The sequence below is a fragment of the Notolepis coatsorum genome, assembly GCF_963971535.1.
Source record: "Notolepis coatsorum genome assembly, chromosome: 6".
Lineage (NCBI taxonomy): Eukaryota > Metazoa > Chordata > Actinopteri > Aulopiformes > Paralepididae > Notolepis > Notolepis coatsorum.
In genome coordinates, this window is record NC_140170.1 from 66,570,516 (window position 1) to 66,588,809 (window position 18,294).

The following is an 18,294-nucleotide window of genomic DNA, read 5'->3' on the forward strand; positions in this document are numbered from 1 at the left end:
ATCACAAGGCACAACGCACAAGCCTATATAGCTTTCTTGCTGAAAGAGTGTACAGTTGTATTTGGCAATAACTGTGAGTTCTTCACGAGTGAAAGATGCATAATTAAATGTATATGTGATATTTTATAGGCTACAGTCGCCTGTATGTACAGAAGGCGTGTGTTGACTGTCACTATGAATTGAAAATGGAGGACCCTGATGTAAACAAGACAAACGTCTTTCTCTGGTCTGCATCCCCTTAACAATTGTGTGTATTGAGCCGTGTATTGTACCCATTCTGCAATCTGTTAAATAAAGTTTTCATTAATTAATTCATTCATTCATTCATTCATTCATTCATTCATTCATTCATTCATTCATTCATTCATTCATTCATTCAGTGTTAGGCTATTAGGCTACTGTCGCTGAGAAATCTCAATTTATTCTGTAAAAGTGCTACAAGACACCCCTTGTTATTGTTGATGAAACTTGCAAATAAGATGTAAAAAGAATCACCAAAAAACTCGCACGGGTGGAACATATAAATAAATAGAGAAGTAATAGCCTAGTATCAACGTGGTTTCCCTCTCTCTTATAAATGCCTAGCTCTGTTGTAACTACACCCCTAGCGATAAGATGTCATCATCAATAGTTTATTTTTAACTCATTTACGGCAGTTATAGCCTCACGCGTCTGACGTGTGAGGCTATAACTGCCTTAAATTAGCTAAAAATAAACTATTGATGATGGCCGGCTCGTGCGTCAATGGAATCCCGAGCGCGTGCGTCACACTCGGGAGCGTCTGTGTGAAAGCGACGCCATTGGCCCGCGGTCCGGAAAGTTCCACCGCCTTGTTCGCCATATATGGAGAAAGACACGCCCATCCTGCGTCGTCAGATCAGTGAAATAAAACAGACTGTATGGTGGCAGACGGCGCGCTGTATAGCCCGAGTATCAGAGCAGTTTGCAGTACTGTACTGGTGATGTTCATGTGTCTCTCATCCTCCTCGATTGGAATAAATGAAAACAAAAATCTACAAACAATCCGGATATTGTGATTTATAAATCAGGTGGGTGAAAGCGGCTTATTTTATTTGCATTAATTACAAGCATATTATTATCACTGTTATTATTGTTGTGGTCGGTTCTATGAATTGTGATGATGTGGATGCTTAAACTTTAAAGATGAATGCTTGTTCTAACTTATTGCACTCGTCTAATGGGGTCTATTTCCTTCATAACTTGGGTCTGCAGCTACGCCGATTGATATAGCCTATTTTAAAATGTCATGACAACCTATACTGTCCATTTATTGTAATTTGTCCTCTGGGGGTAAACTTTCTTGGCTGTGATACCAATTAGTGAAGCAAGTCTAGTCGTAAACAAGACGAAACAAGACGAACAAGACGAAAGTCTTTCTCTGGTCTGCATCTGTACTGTATTGTACCCATTTTGCAATCTGTTAATAAAGTTTTCAATCAATCAATCAATCAATCAATCAAGTCTATAGCCTATAATTGAGCCTTTTTGTTGTTTGTTTTATTTTTGTTTTATTTTATTTGTCACATATATAATGTGAATGAATGAATGAATGAATGGATGAATGAATGAAAACTTTATTTAACAGATTGCAGAATGGGTACAATACATGCAGTACGGCTCAATACATGTGAAATGCTTGGATGAGCCACCTGCAGATTGTGCTTCATACAGTAAAAAGTCAAAAGGATAAAGACCAAACACTATACAAAATATACAATATGCAAACTAAAGTACAATATGCAAACAATAAAGTACAAACGCACGCTTTTTAAAATGCAAACATGCAAGAATGCGAGGTACAGTATAGGGATGTCTTATCTAGTGTTCCCCGACAGACAGACAGTTGTCTGTATTATATTAGGCTTCCCCCATGGGGTCGCAAGTGCAACGCTATAGTATTTCTCGACCACGCGGAGTGGCCTGGCTGCTGATCTAATAGTGTTCGCTGACAGTTCACTGGCTGTTTCGCCGGCTGCTTGCATATGGAGTTGCCTGTGTTGCGAAATCTCACAAACGAGGGTGGAGCAGGTGTCTCTTTCGTCTTCATCTATAGAGATGTGCCTTCGGGTGCAAATGTTTGCAGTGCATAGCACCGTGTGTTTGCACTGTTCAGAGGTTAAGCCGCGACTTTTTCTTTTTTATGTTAGCGGCATCTTGTCCTGTAAATAATAATACGAGCAACCTGGCTGTGTCATACCTTGGCGACAGATATTAGGCTATAGAGACAGACGTGTTTAACGTTTTTCAAATGAATAATAAAACGAAAAAAGATTGACCAGATGTTATCCAGAAATGTGAAGATAGAAGGAATGACAGGCTTGCACCTCTGGGTTCTTCTGCTGTTAATAGTGACACACACACACACACACACACACACACAGTCACACACACACACACACACACACACACGCACACACGCATGCACATGCACACACACACACACACACACACACACACACACACACACACACACACAACACACACACACACACACACGCACACACGCATGCACACACACAGACACACACACACACACACACACACACACACACACTCGCGCACACACGCACTTGACACGCACACACTCGCTGCCTTCCCCACTTCAGCTGGCATTTAGCCTATGCTGAAATACAATATCCAGTACTCCTCAGTCAGTACAGTCCTTGTGGTGGTGAGAGGGTTACCCTCCCTCCACTTAAGGGGGGTTTCAAAGCATTAAAAGGCAGTAATGGAATATCTTATCTCTCCATTGGATTGCTGGCTTTCCAGGCTTCCTGAGAATCACTGGGGAGAAACGCTCAGGGGCCTGAAGTTAGTGGAATGGCACTCGGAGAGAGAGAGAGAGAGAGAGAGAGAGAGAGAGAGAGAGAGAGAGAGAGAGAGAGAGAGAGAGAGAGAGAGAGAGAGAGAGAGAGAGAGAGAGAGAGAAACGTGAGGTGTCTCTTTAACTCTACAACTTTATGTGCAAATTAACATGCAACCATAATACTGTCTGCCTCGGTCGTCCGCTCTAGTCTAACGTCACTTGCTCACAATTTGAAAACAGCTATAAAAAAGCCAGACTTGCGCAACCACTACAGTCATGTGTGCTGTGTGTTCCTTGTGTCAAAGCAACTGGACTGTATATCTTCACAAGACAGGTGGCAGTTTCATGCATAGAATTTATCTATTTTTGAATAACTCAAGACCTCTGATGAGGATTATAGAATAGCATACTGTGCCACATGTCACGTGTCAGATCTACTGAAACAACATATATCTTACAGAAATGTATCGTTGGAGTTTGGATGTCATAGTGGGGGCGACAGTGGCTCGGGAGGTAGAGCAGTCGTCTGGTAATCTGGAGGTTCCTGGTTCGATTTCGGCTCCTCCCGGGCAGCGTGTTGAAGTGTCCTTGAGCAAGACACTTAACCCCTAACTGCTCCCGATGAGCAGTTCGGCACCTTGCATGGTTGCCTCTGCTGTCTGTGTGTGAATGTGTGAGTGAATGGGTAAGATGTGAGGAACAAATTGTAAAGCGCTATATAAAATGCACCATTTACCATTTATAGTGGTTGTTGTTCTCTTTTCTAGCAATGCCCTGTGTACAGACCCAGTATGGAACCCTGCCCTATGACAGCAACTGCTTCAGCTCTGAGTTCTTGAACCCTGATCTCAGTGCCAAGCTGGCGATGGACATCAGTGGCCAGAAGGACCAGCTGTCTGCTTCCTCGCTGCCCAGCATCAACACCCTGGTTGGCAACGGCTATCTGGGGGAGTTTGATGCGTACTCCTGCAAGATGACCTCCACCTCCGTCCTCACCGATCCCTCAGGCCAGGCTACTGTCGTTGGAAGCTCCAGTCCCCAGGCTCAGCACCAGCCCTTCAAGCTGGACGATCTTCAGGTGTACGGCTGCTACCCAGGCACCTTCGCCCTGAGCTACCTCGACGAGACTCTGTCCTCTTGTGGCTCCGACTACTACGGCAGCCCGGTCTCTGCCACCGGCTCTCCCCCGACACCAGGCTTTCAGGCCCAGCCTACGCAGGCCTGGGACTCCCCGTTCAGCCCCTACTCTCCGGCCCCCCAGTCCTGGGTGGCCGACAAGCCTCAGCATTTCTTCACCTTCAGCTCCCCGGGAGAGCAGCACTCTCCGCTCGGCCAGCACCCGGACCCCCAGCAGGGCGAGGAGGACCCGTTCTTCCCGTCCCCTCAGCAGCACGCCTCCCCTCACCACTGTCCCCCCATGTGCCTGGAGCAGGGACCTCTGGACAACCATAGAATAATGGAGGGTATGTCCTCTCCGAAGATGTCGAGCGAGGGTCGCTGTGCGGTCTGCGGAGACAACGCCTCCTGTCAGCACTACGGCGTTCGCACCTGTGAGGGCTGCAAAGGCTTCTTCAAGGTACATAACTTGAATGACAGTCATCCTTTCATTTTCATTCACCTGTCAAACATTTAGCGAAATATACCAAAAAGGACATTCAATAAGGATTTGGTTACACTGTTACACCGCATTCTTGTATTGCCCTCTATACTAACGCAGAACTTTTTCTCTTCATGTCTGACAGCGGACGGTACAGAAGAACGCTAAATACGTATGCCTTGCCAACAAAGACTGTCCGGTGGACAAGAGGCGGAGAAACCGCTGCCAGTTCTGCCGCTTTCAGAAGTGCCTGGTGGTGGGCATGGTCAAAGAAGGTAAGGCCATGTCACGCACCGGCCGGAGCTTTCAGTGACTTATGCTCGATCATATGGACTCTAGGTTTCTAGTGACCCGTCCTGTGAAACCAAAGCTGAGAATGACAGACATGTGTGCAACTAGAGCCTTACGGAGCCAGCTGTAGAAAAAGATCAAATTGATAGAGCAGTTGTTTGGGGAAAGTGAGAGGGGCAGGGCGTCATGTGAGAATCTCAGACATGCGCGAGAGTCGAGTCAATTTCCCCTCTTCTTTTCTCCCCCCCCCCCCCCCCCCCCCCCCCTCCCCCCTCCAGTCGTCCGAACAGACAGCCTCAAAGGACGCCGGGGTCGTCTACCCTCCAAACCCAAGAACACAGCTGAGGGTTCGAGCACCCCGCCCCCTGTCAACATCATCGCCTCCCTCGTGAGGGCTCACGTAGACTCAAATCCCACCATAGCGAAGCTTGACTACTCCAAGGTAAGTCGAGACTTTGTCAGCTGACTTACCGCATGGTTCATTAATATAATGATGTTGCTTATAGCCCGCTTTGGGGCGTTTAAGGGCCCTTTTAATGAAGGACAAGGACAATTATTATTTATTGTTAGCCTATTTTTAAACGGAATCAAACCGCACTTTTTTTTTACTCTGTCTATTCTATTTTTTATTATTTGTATTACTGAATGAAACTGTAAACAGAGAGGCCTATTGGGATGCTAGATCCTAATGTGAAAAACTGTGATTTACCTTACCTTGCTACCTCTCTATCTTTTTTATGCTCGCTTATGCCTGTATTTCTTTTGTATTTTTTGCCTGTTGTGAAGCACTTTGAACTTTACTTCTGTACAAATAAAGTTATTAACAGGATATATATATATTAGATTAAAATGTATTGTCATCATTATACAGCACAAGTACAGTACAACAAAAATAAGTTTGGAATCCAACCAGAATGCAAATGTAACAGTAAAGTGCAATAGTAATATACAATGGACAGGTGATTAAGCTGCGTATAAGATATATTAATTAGTACTACTGAGTAATAGTGCTATATATAATAATAACAATAGTGCGCACACACTAATACTATGTACTACATTAGTGAAGGCAGTAAAATGCCTTAGATAAGACCAAACAATTAAATATACAATAATATTATATCAGTAAACCAGGGGTATCAAGGACAATAGTAGCAGTTACGCATCTCTTTCCCTTCTCAGTACCAAGAGACGGTGGTCAGCCAATCAGAGAAGGAGGATGCTAGTGACATCCAGCAGTTCTATGACCTGCTCTCCGGCACCCTGGATGTGGTGAGGAAGTGGGCCGACACCATCCCAGGGTTCCCAGAGTTCTGCCCAGAGGACCAGGAGCTGCTCCTTGAATCTGCCTTCGTAGAACTCTTCATCCTGCGACTGGCATACAGGTAGGTTTAACCCTTTCACTGCCACACTACAAAGGGTTAACACTTTCACTGCCACACTGCAGACGGTTTAACCCTTCCACTGCCACCCTGCAGACGGTTAACCCTTTCACTGCCACACTACAAAAGGGTTAACGCTTTCACTGCCACACTGCAGACGGTTAACCCTTCCACTGCCACCCTGCAGACGGTTAACACTTTCACTGCCACACTGCATGAGATTAACCCTTCCACTACCACACTACAAAGGGTTAACCCTTTCACTACCACACCACATACGGTTAACCCTTTCACTACCACACTACAGACGGGTAACCCTTCCACTACCACACTACAAAGGGTTAACCCTTTCACTACCACACCACATAAGGTTAACCCTTTCACTACCACACTACAAGCAGCGTAACTAGTAAGAGTAGGTAAGGAATATGGACAGATATGTAAAAAGGATTATATGTAGGTATGTACAGACATATGTGGATATATATATGAGGTAGAAATACTGTATACAGTATACAGCATTATTGTACATGCTATCATACATAGTTATAATAATATAAAATAAACGCATTCCCAAATGTTTTGCACTTTGCCATATTGTGTGTTTTCCTTCTTGGTCGTTAGTTTATCAAGTTGATAAGTCAGCTGTGCTCGGCCGCGGTTGATAATGAATAGCTTGGACAGCTGTGCGCTTTAATGTTGCTATGGTTACAGGTTGGGTAGTGGACGAATTTAGAATGGTGATTAAACTGGTGCTGAACTACGCGTGCATTGAACGGTTTTAATGGCACACCTGCCGGCCAATCAGAAAAGGGTATCTCGTTACCATAGTATTCTCCCAGACCATGGTATCACCAACCATAACATATGCCGTTTGGTGGGTGCTTTTATATATAAAAAAAAAAGCACCTCTTTCGCTGGCAGTGTCACTGACTCACCCAGTCATACACTCTCTCACAGTTAGCCACTCTGCCCCTAGTGGCGGCTCATAGGCAATGTAAGACCAGATACATTATGACATTGCGTGTCCATGTTTGAACATGGCTGACCCCGGTTGTAATCAAACCCTGAACCCTGGTAGTGTTGGTATCACGCTCTATTGAGCTACAGAACCACAAATATACAACCATATAACCATGCTGTATGGCCCTCATTCTACCAATCTTCTTAATTACCATTTCATCATTACGCAGATGCCTTTAACACCATTGTGTACATTTTATTGAAGAAGAAGATTACTTTATTGTCAGTATACACAAGGCAATTGAAATGTGTCTTTTTGCATATCCCTCCTAGTTACACATACACACAGTCCTCATATCCCTCCTATAGTTACACATACACATAGTCCTCATATTCTCCTAGTTACACATACACACAGTCCTCATATCCCTCCTAGTTACACATACACACAGTCCTCATATCCCTCCTATAGTTACACATACACATAGTCCTCATATCCTCCTAGTTACACATACACACAGTCCTCATATCCTCCTAGTTACACATACACACAGTCCTCATATCCTCCTAGTTACACATACACACAGTCCTCATATCCCTCCTAGTTACACATACACACAGTCCTCATATCCCTCCTAGTTACACATACACACAGTCCTCATATCCCTCCTAGTTACACATACACACAGTCCTCATATCCCTCCTAGTTACACATACACACAGTCCTCATATCCCTCCTAGTTACACATACACATAGTCCTCATATCCTCCTAGTTACACATACACAGTCCTCATATCCCTCCTAGTTACACATACACACAGTCCTCATATCCCTCCTAGTTACACATACACACAGTCCTCATATCCCTCCTATAGTTACACATACACACAGTCCTCATATCCCTCCACATACACACAGTCCTCATATCCCTCCTAGTTACACATACACACAGTCCTCATATCCCTCCACATACACACAGTCCTCATATCCCTCCTAGTTACACATACACACAGTCCTCATATCCCTCCTAGTTACACAAACACACAGTCCTCATATCCCTCCTAGTTACACATACACACAGTCCTCATATCCCTCCTAGTTACACATACACACAGTCCTCATATCCCTCCTAGTTACACAAACACACAGTCCTCATATCCCTCCTAGTTACACATACACACAGTCCTCATATCCCTCCTAGTTACACATACACACAGTCCTCATATCCCTCCTAGTTACACATACACACAGTCCTCATATCCCTCCTAGTTACACAAACACACAGTCCTCATATCCCTCCTAGTTACACATACACACAGTCCTCATATCCCTCCACATACACACAGTCCTCATATCCCTCCTAGTTACACATACACACAGTCCTCATATCCCTCCTAGTTACACATACACACAGTCCCCCACACATATGCATTTCATCTGAGAGGTCAGAGTGCAGGGTTACACACCGTGCAGCGCCCCTGGAGCAGTTTTGTGGGTTCAGTTCCTTGCTCAAGGGCACTTAGGCAGGATGGTGGGCGTCGTAGATGTAATACCAGCCACCCTTCAGTCACCAACTCACGCTGTAGCTGAAATACACCCCTCCCGTCAGGGCCGGGGGATCGAACCAGCGACCTCTTCACCTCTAGGCCATCCCCCGGGGGGGGGGGGGGGGGGGGGATATTGGAACGTTATCGTGAACGTTTTCTGTCCATCTTCAGGTCCAGCCCAGAGAAGAACAAGCTGATCTTCTGCAACGGGACGGTCCTCCATCGCATGCAGTGCATCCGTGGGTTCGGCGACTGGATCGACTCCATCATGGATTTCTCCCAGAGTCTCCACCGCATGAACCTGGACGTGTCATCCTTCTCCTGCCTCACAGCGCTCGTCATCATCACCGGTGAGACACACAGAGAAACGGCCTCATTGTACTGTACTCGTGCATTGTTCCAGACATGTCGGAATGTCCGACTTCCTACTGGGAAGAATTGCGATGGAACACCCCCCAGGCAGGTCAATTAAGAACAAATTCCTATTTACAATGATGGCCTGGTGAGAGGACAAAAGGACCTCTCGAAGGGTAACAGGTAAAGGGGACAAAATAATAAAATAAAATAATAAAATAATTAAATTAAATAGAAAAGAGACAGACATCACAGAGGTAAGGGAAATAATGAAAAAAGTGAATAAATTAAATAAACAACCAAATAAAATTATAAGGTATGTAAATACATGAAGCAGAATAGAAAAATTTCAGTTAATTTAAAAGGCTGGGTGACAGCAGGTGTGTGTAAACAACTCTGCGATGGAGTCCTTAAAAGTAGTGAGGGGGGATCAATTTGTTTTGCATCTCGTTCCAACTGCAGGGCCCTATTCCCCGTACCTGGTTCAACTAAGTCGATCAAGAGTCCCATTATCCAGATTCAGTTAACCCGATGTTTGAAGCCGGGATTTTCCTGTTCCTCGAAGGTGGATTCAGTCTCGTTAACTCGAACCAGACTTGAGACCCAGGATAAGTGCGTGCGGCCGCTTCAGTTGAAAAGCCAGCACGTATCGATAGCAGAGATCCTGATTTTCTAACGGCATTGATTGATTAATTGATTTAAAACTTTATTAACAGATTGCAGTACGGCTCAATCGCCTCGCCGACAAGTTAAATGCGTTATCTATAGGCTAATTTTAAGTCCCTCATTACCCCAATCAATCAGATTATATTTCTTTAAACTTGCCTGCTGGCAGTAGGTTTATGGAATGGATAATCAAATGAGATCTTGCTAGCGAAAATAATTAGTTAAACTGTTATACAGAATAAGGATACGGCTCTCTTACCCATTGATTGATGTATGGTGGATCTTTTACTTATCTGCACTGTGGTGTAACGGTTTCTGCTTTTGACTTTCACACAGGCGGCCCGGGTTCGAATCCCACTTCTCCTAGTCTTTTCCTTCTTTTTGCAATGTAGGAATAATTCAATTTGGTGCACGTTGAGAGCTATATAAAGAATGACATCCTCAATGCATGTAGATTTATAATATTTTAACTTAAAACTAGGCTACTTTTGCGTATAATCATTAATATTATATTCCAAAAAAATTATATTGGAAACACGGGGTTTCAAACACCGGTCGCCCGGTTGCCAGGATTCAGCACTAGCCGCTGCGCCACTGTGCCAGACAGGATATACTCATTGTTTATGCATTAATGGACGAGAGACCCGTGTTTAGAATATTTTTCTTACCAAAAAATGAAGTTTTATCTCTTTATTCTCAAATGCATTAATGTGACGTCAACGGCTCATTCAATTTCTCAAATCCGTCAAACAGCGCATCTCATCAGACATTTTAATCCCAGTTACAATATCACACAAAAACCACAATCCACGCAGAGACACTTCAATTTTATGCTTGAATGAAACACAATCCGGGCGCTCCGTTAAGCAAATCTACAGCGGAGAATATACGAAACTAATCAGAGCCAAACGGCCGATAGGTTTCATTCATTAAAAATATCCCCGCGGGATTCACATTTGCAATGCGCCGTTATTAAAATAACCACATGCAGCGTGTATCGCGACTCCGAGCGCCGTATATGACGTGCATTATTTTATTTAGGACAAAGTAAATCTATAGGCTCAATATGATTTATTATCAGCATTTAGTTCTATTATTATACATTTCAAAAGCCCCCTCTAGGAAAACGAAGCACAGAAACATAATTCAGAATGGTATAAATGGGATCTAGACTGTGAGAATCATTTCAGGAAGCGAGCTGTCATTTATTTGCGGGGGCGTGGCCATGGTTCATCCGGCTAACTGAAGTTAACCCTGCTCTCGACCAGGCTCAAACTTTTTGATCTGTTGTCATGGTGATTTAGACAATCGCGCGTCGGGGAACAGGAAGGTCCGGCTTAAGTCAGACTAGACAGGAAATTATCCGGCTAACTCAGTTATCCAGGTACGGGGAACGGGGCCCCGGGAGCAGCAAATTGGAAGGAGGTTGACAAAAGGAAGTGTTAACATGAGATATAGCGAGATATGGTGAGCAGCTCTGGTGTTATAGGAGATGACACTTTTAACAGGTGTATCAAATGTACATCATATCATATCAGTGCTGCCCAGATTCCTCACTGTAATGTCTTTGTGCCTAGATCGCCACGGCCTGAAAGAGCCCAAACGGGTCGAGGAGTTTCAGAACCACTTGATCACCTGCCTGAGGGAACACGTGACAGGGAACGGATCGGAATCGGGTCGGCCCCAGCCCAACTTCCTCTCCCGTCTCCTGGGGAAACTCCCTGAACTGAGGACCCTATGCACCCAGGGCCTCCAGCGAATCTTCTACCTGAAACTGGAGAACCTGGTCCCGCCCCCACCGATTGTGGACAAAATCTTCATGGATACCTTACCGTTCTGAAAGGATGCAAAAAAAAGGAAAAACGTGATACGAAATAAACTGATAAACTGACAATGGGGTGAACACCTTGTCTGAGATCATAATCTATTGATCGGTAGTGATCTATAGTGGTGAACTTAGCCACGAGGGGGTGTTTCCCCTTCGGATCACACTGAGTTGTGCACTTGACTTAGTGCCTGACTGTGACTCTTGTCCAACAACGACCAGATAAAAGAGAGGACTGGGACATCGTCTGTCTCCCCCAGATTGACGGGAAGGTTGGAGATGCCTTAGCCTATTGATCGCTAACCAACCTAAAGATGTTTAAAAAAAAATTATTCACACTTACACCGTCAACACCGTTTCTGTCTCTGAGGAATTGGCTCGAGCCCTCTTATCAACATTTTAGGAATGAATAAAAATACAAACTAAGATTAGTTAGCAATGCTAGTTAGACCAAATCAAGTGGGAGTCATGAAAACATTTCTCTCAACATCGTAGTTCAATAAGATCTCTATCAATGGCAAGAATAACATTCACATTTACATTTAGTCATTTAGCGGATGCTTTTATCCTTAGCGACATACAAGTTCTGTACAACAAGTCAGCAGGAAAGGTACAACTCTGGCAGCTAAGGGTGAGTAAGATTGTTCGTCAAAACAGTGCTACAGTCTTGAATGAGTGCATACTTGCACTAGCATTGCTAAAAAAATTGTGACGAAGAGTGTGATGACGAAGATGGTAAGCGACCAATGGGGTTGGGCTTCTAAAAATCCAGACCCCTTCCGTTTAAGATCTAAAAAATTAATATACAGTATATGTGTAAATATTCAAAGATGGATATATGTATATTTTACAGTTCTGTGAAACTGTGATGGACAGAAGCAAAATGGAAAGACGAATTTCAGGACAATATATTTTATTTTTTTCCCGTGTGTGTGAGTGTTTTAACGGCTTTGTGTGAATTGTGTCTTTGCACGCTTAAGGAAAAGGGACATGGGTGAGCGGGCAGGTATGATGTGGTGTTTATGTATACAGCTCTGACGAAAAGAGGAGTAAATGCTCAGACACTCGATGCTAATCGGTTTGATTCACGTTTTCAAACACGTTGAGGTGGTAAGCTGAGACGGACATAGTTAGACATGCAGGTCCCTCCTAGACTTTCTCCTTAAACAAGCTTAGAGTCCTATTTTTCAAAAGTGAGTTTATTTTATAGCGACTACAAGCCGTTTATAGGCCGACAGCACGCGTGTATCAGGACAGATGTTTGTGATCCTGATCGTACACCGTTGGAAGGTCTTGGACCAAAGTTTGTAAATGTTTTGATATTACAGATTGATATGACAGAACCTTCAAGCCTTAAATGATCCAAAATTCAGTGCCATAATCCTTGCTTAGGTTGAATCTTTCTTTTTAAAAACTTTTTTTTTATAAAGCTTGTACATCATGTGATGATTTGAAATGGAGAAATGGATGCCATCAGAATGAAAATGTATGCATTTAAAAAAAGAAGTGCCTTTGAAATAGTTTCAATCATTGTGGAAGATTTGTGGGTGGAAATCCACAGATTCCATTGCAGATCACGACTAAGGGCCTCATTTATAGAAAGGTTGTATGACATTTTAAATGTACATATGTAGGCTAGAAATTCACACAGATCGATTATTTATTCAAAGTGTTCTGCTCTATGCCAGCACCTGACTTGATGTCATATTTGCACACAAACGCACGCACACACACACACGCACACACACACACACACACACACACACACACACACACACACACACACACACACACACACACACACACACACACACACACACACACACACACACACACACACACACACACACACACACACACACATGCATGCACACATGCACACATGCACACACACACACACCACTTTGTAAAGTAAGAAAAGCATTAATTGATGACAATTTATTTAGGGCCTGCAAATAAAACTAAATCGTATATGGTCAACTTGCTGAGGGAGCATCATTTATAAAGTGAAACTGTGTTTCATAAAGTTTTATGATTCAAGTGCATTTGATAGTATTAGTTATTATTTTTCTAATAATTTCCGATTTAGATTTTAGATTAGATTAAATTACAATACCGTTATTTTTTTTTTACTTTCACTTCCACCCGGGGCTGCTGTATCATTTTCTGTTTGTTTTATTCTCTTTTTTTTTGGTTAAAATTTGTTTGGGCATTTTGATGGTCAGGACCATGCAGGTCGAATGAGACATTCAGTTCAAACTGATTTCAAACCAATTTTCCCACAAACCTCAGTTTCTACTTTTAATTCAGTTTACTAAAGAAACGTCGTTTCAGTCTTAGTTTTATTTATAATAACCATATGTACAATATGTAGATCTTAAAGAACACATTTGATAGATGAGGCCCCAAGGTTTGGTACAGTAGTTTAATAATGTTTGCAAACTACTCACATTTAGAACGTGGAATGAATTGAAAACCTTTATACCCAAATATACTTGAAAAGTCAGGGTTATATAAAGATGATCACACAAGTTCATAGATAATAGAAAGTAATTTCCTGACTGAGAGGGAATAATGTGTTTTCCCTATTACACGTATCAACACAAGGCTCTTTGTGCTTTCGTTCTCGAACCTTAACTTTGTGCATTTGTATAAGCCTCTGCTACTGTTTTGCCTTACACGTCCTCCTGAGAAACCGCATGCAGCGTTTTTACGTTTTCTTTTTTTTATGTTTGTTTTGAATAAATTCGATTTCTTAAGTAAAAACCACAATGAAATGTGATGAAGATGAGCAGCTAAGAGCACATGGGATGTCCTAAGACCGTATACAGAATACCCCCCCCCCCCACCCCCTGTGTCTATTTCTATATTTGTGGCACGTGTGTAAAATTCAATACTTTTAAATACTTTGTATTTGTGAGTTCTGGTAATGTGATACAGATATACCGTATAGAGAGAGAGAGAGTGAGAGAGAAAGAGAAAGAGAGAGAGAGAGAGATGAAGCGCTTAATAATAAAATAATCTTTGAAAGTACAACACTCTGTGGTGTGATTCCGGTGATATGGAATGGATTAATATTGTTCCAATGAACCATAACCGTGGTTATCAGATTATGTATTCTCTGCAAACATACCTGTGGTTTTTCTGAGTTTCTGATGCTTAACACTCCTGACATAGACAGACACTTCAGACCAGTCTCAGTCACTTCCTCTGTGTCTGCGGTTGGACTAAATTAAGATTTTATTACACCAGAGAATATAGTATATATATATATATAGTCAATGTAATATGCTGTTATTCCTACAATAATTGATAATATCATTGTGCTATATATGATTCAAGAATACTGTTGCAAAGGGACATTTTCGTGAGCGTGGAAAATGTCCTCAGATTCTAAATCAGAAATATTTAATTAGCCAAATACAAGGAACAATTTGATACGTTTTAAGGGACCGTATCAGTCTTTCTGACATGTGGGTTAAAAATCAAGGCACCTTTCTTTTTTCATAAACCTTTACAGTTACTGAAAAAATTCAGTAGTTATATTCACCACAGCCATTGGCTTCCAGTGTATCTGAAAACGTGTGTCTTAAACATAAATGGAAGAAAGTCTCCACATTTGACTAAAATGCCAATATCTTATGTGTCCCTTGCTTTCTGAAAGGTTCTGCTATTGTGACACAATACAGTATTAGATTAGATTCAAATGTATTGTCATTATACATCACAAGTATGTACAATGAAAAGAAGTTTGGCTTCCAACCAGAGTGCAAATGTAGCAGTAAAGTGCAACAGCAATATACAATACAGGTGGTTAAACTGGGTAAAAAATATACAAATTAGTACTAATGAGTGTAGTGCTAATCAGATGTATGTACAGAGTTGTATTATATAAATAGAGACAGTATGACTACTACTGGCCAGCAGCGTAAGAGTAGGATATGTACAGATATAGGTAAAGGATTATGTGCCGGTAAGTACAGACATGTGAGGATAGGTATATATGCGGTGGGAATAAATATATGGTATATATAGCATTATAGTACATGCTATAATACAGAGCTATGGGTTATGTGCAGGTATCTAAGGAAGTTGCCCTCCTCCTTCTTTGACACAGTGTTAAGGCACAAAGTAACCTTTCAAGGGTAACACAAAGACTTTTCATGCAAACAAACGCAAATCAACATTTTAGCGGCATTTTAGTCACATAATTGGTTAACATTGGCAATGGTATCAATGGTATGATTGGGAGAATCCCATGCCAGTCACAGCCTGCAGGACACGCACTCCTACACAGAGCCGCCTCTACGCCTGTATGTCACAGCGCAGTGGAACGACGTCCAACTCTCCGGAATAGGGAAGTTGCATTCAGCCCGCTTGACACCTGATCTTACTATACACACCACGTCCATGTCATCTGACTTTTAGTGTTGGCAGACAGAATGGAAAAAGAAGAGACAAGACAAGTAGGAGGCGGCGGGAAAGCCAGCAGAGAGACAACAGTGGGAAATTAACACCAGCCACCATTTTGTCTGGTTATGTTTCTCTACCTGACACTCGGGTCACGCAGGTAAACAACCAGAATCCTTCCTAATTGAAGAATAAATTTGGCCGGTCTGGTGAATGCCTTTATGAACCCACCCAGGCACAGATAACGGCTGGTGAACTTGAGAACTGTTAGGACTACCCATGGCCTTTAAAGGTGACATGCATTATAAATGTCATTTTTCAGTCTCTAGCATTGTATTATAGTAATAGGAGTTAGTATCAATGTGTTTTAGTGTCTAAATACCATATTGGCGGATTGCTATGATTCAGCTCAGACCATTTCCTGCTCCAGTAAATTAGGCCATCCTGATTTGAAGGCCTGAGTGACGTCACTCAGGCTTTGGGTAGCGGACAGTGATGTGATTGGCTCTGTGGTTGTAGCTAATGCCCACCCACAATCTACCTAGACTGACTACACAGCGAGTGGAAACCACTTCCTCATACTGCGGCAGAGTGAAAACCCACCTCTGCATGCACTCTGGAGGGAGAGAGAGAGAGAGAGATAGAGAGCATTCGGGAGCACTTGGGGGGGGGACCTGCCGCGCGGCACACACCCCCGAACGGGAGAGAAAAAAAGAAAGGAAGAGAGAGGGAGGAAGGGAGGGCCCCCCCCCCCCACAAGCTGCTGCGCGGCACACAACCGAGAGGGAAAAAAAGAAAGGAAGAGAGAGGGAGGGAGGGAGAGAGGGGGCCTTATCAATAACGGCCTGTCTGTCTCTCTCTCTCTCTCTCTCTCTCTCTCTCTCTCTCTCTCTCTCTCTCTCTCTCTCTCTCTCTCTCTCTCTCTCTCTCTCTCTCTCTCTCTCTCTCTCTCTCTCTCTCTCTCTCTCTCTCTCTCTAACTCCCACCCCCCCCCCCTCTCTCTCTCTCTATCTCTCTCTGTCTACCAGTCGCAGACTGTGTGGACTGACTGTGACTCAAAGTGCTTATGGGCGGAGCCAGGCCATAACAGCCTGAAATCTTGAGGCTGAAAAATGATGGTTTTGAGTACTTGATTAGAAATATAAAACAATGCATTTCTTTGAAAAAAACCTTACAGATGTCTTCAATAGACTCACAGGAATTGTGTAAAGTTGCCCAAATAGTGCTAGGAATAGCAACGCATGAGTCCCCATGAAACGGCTAGCAGAATGCTATTTGATTCCACATATTTGTGTTTCATAATAATAATAATTAATAAAAAAAGGAAGCTAGGGAGGGACTTGTTGTGGATATTGATTGGCATTTATAGTAGCCAATAGTGCTGAATGTGCATTACGGTTGACCCATTAGCTAGCAAGCTAATGTTAGCAACATTAGTAATGTTAGCTAGCAAGCTCACATTGAACATTTGTTAAATTTAGTTAATTAGAGAGTGCTAGCTCAGTTACAATGTGCTTGAAAGGATTTCAATGGACGCAAAATTATAGCCTATATGCCCCTGCGTGATGGATGACACTTTTTCTTTAATTTTCCAAGAAATTACTAACATCTATTTTGATTTCATGGGGCCTTTACTAATAAACACGCGGACTCTGGCACAGTGTATTACTATGGTTTGATTGATTGATTGATTGAAAACTTTATTAACAGATTGCAGAATGGGTACAATACAGTACAGCTCAATACACACAATTGTTAAGGGGATGCAGACCAGAGAAAGACTTTCGTCTTGTTTACATCAGGGTCCCCCATTTTCAATTCATCAGGTTTGGACCATGTGTACCATCATCACTATTACTACTGTCTGATTGAATCCTGCTACTCACTACTGTTCACTACTATTACTGTTATCACAATCACTATCACTAACATTATTACTTGCACTTTGTTCTATGTTCTATTACCTATGTACCTATCCTATATGTTGTGAAGGATCAGATTAAACCGAATATATATATTTATTTATGGATATATATTTAATAGTATTTGTATATCGTTTGATATCCCTTGTATATTCCTTGTACATATACACTGAATATCCCTTTAGTCTACTAACAGCCCATAATAGTTTCATTCTCTCATTGGACAAGAACTTGGCGCCAGCAGCCAAGCCCCTTGGTTCAAGTTCAATCGTGCCGACGAACATGTCGTTACTAGCCCGGTTCCGCGTAGGAATACGTCTGGCGAAATACGAATGGTACTATTTGTTCACAGCGCATATATATATGGCGCAAGTAAAGTAGAACTTTCCTTTTAGTCCCTTAGCCCTTAGTTCTTTACCCTCCAACCTAGTGGCAAGACGTTAAGCCTCACCCACGATACACGTGTGGTGCAGTATGGTCAACTTGGCCTCAGAATGGCATTGAGTCAT

At 42.7% G+C, this 18,294-nt stretch overlaps 1 protein-coding gene across 1 annotated transcript; it reads left to right on the plus strand.

Moving 5' to 3' along the window:
• The first annotated feature begins 925 nt into the window (after positions 1-925).
• On the plus strand, positions 926-13,316 carry LOC311230319 (putative nuclear hormone receptor HR38). The gene is made up of 7 exons (XM_084316561.1): positions 926-1,049; positions 3,595-4,403; positions 4,570-4,699; positions 4,994-5,157; positions 5,898-6,100; positions 8,780-8,958; positions 11,206-13,316. The coding sequence occupies exons 2-7, from the start codon at positions 3,597-3,599 to the stop codon at positions 11,466-11,468; spliced, it is 1,746 nt and encodes a 581-aa protein (XP_084172687.1). The 5' UTR covers positions 926-1,049; positions 3,595-3,596; the 3' UTR covers positions 11,469-13,316.
• The last annotated feature ends 4,978 nt before the right edge of the window (positions 13,317-18,294 follow it).

What these genes read in the sequence shown, in the direction of transcription:
- LOC311230319 (XM_084316561.1), top strand. Translation starts at nt 3,597, where the DNA reads ATGCCCTGTGTACAGACCCAGTATGGAACCCTGCCCTATGACAGCAAC. An exon ending in GCTGCAAAGGCTTCTTCAAG is followed by an intron (nt 4,404 to 4,569) that starts GTACATAACTTG and finishes CATGTCTGACAG; the next exon opens with CGGACGGTACAGAAGAACGC. An exon ending in GGTGGGCATGGTCAAAGAAG is followed by an intron (nt 4,700 to 4,993) that starts GTAAGGCCATGT and finishes TCCCCCCTCCAG; the next exon opens with TCGTCCGAACAGACAGCCTC.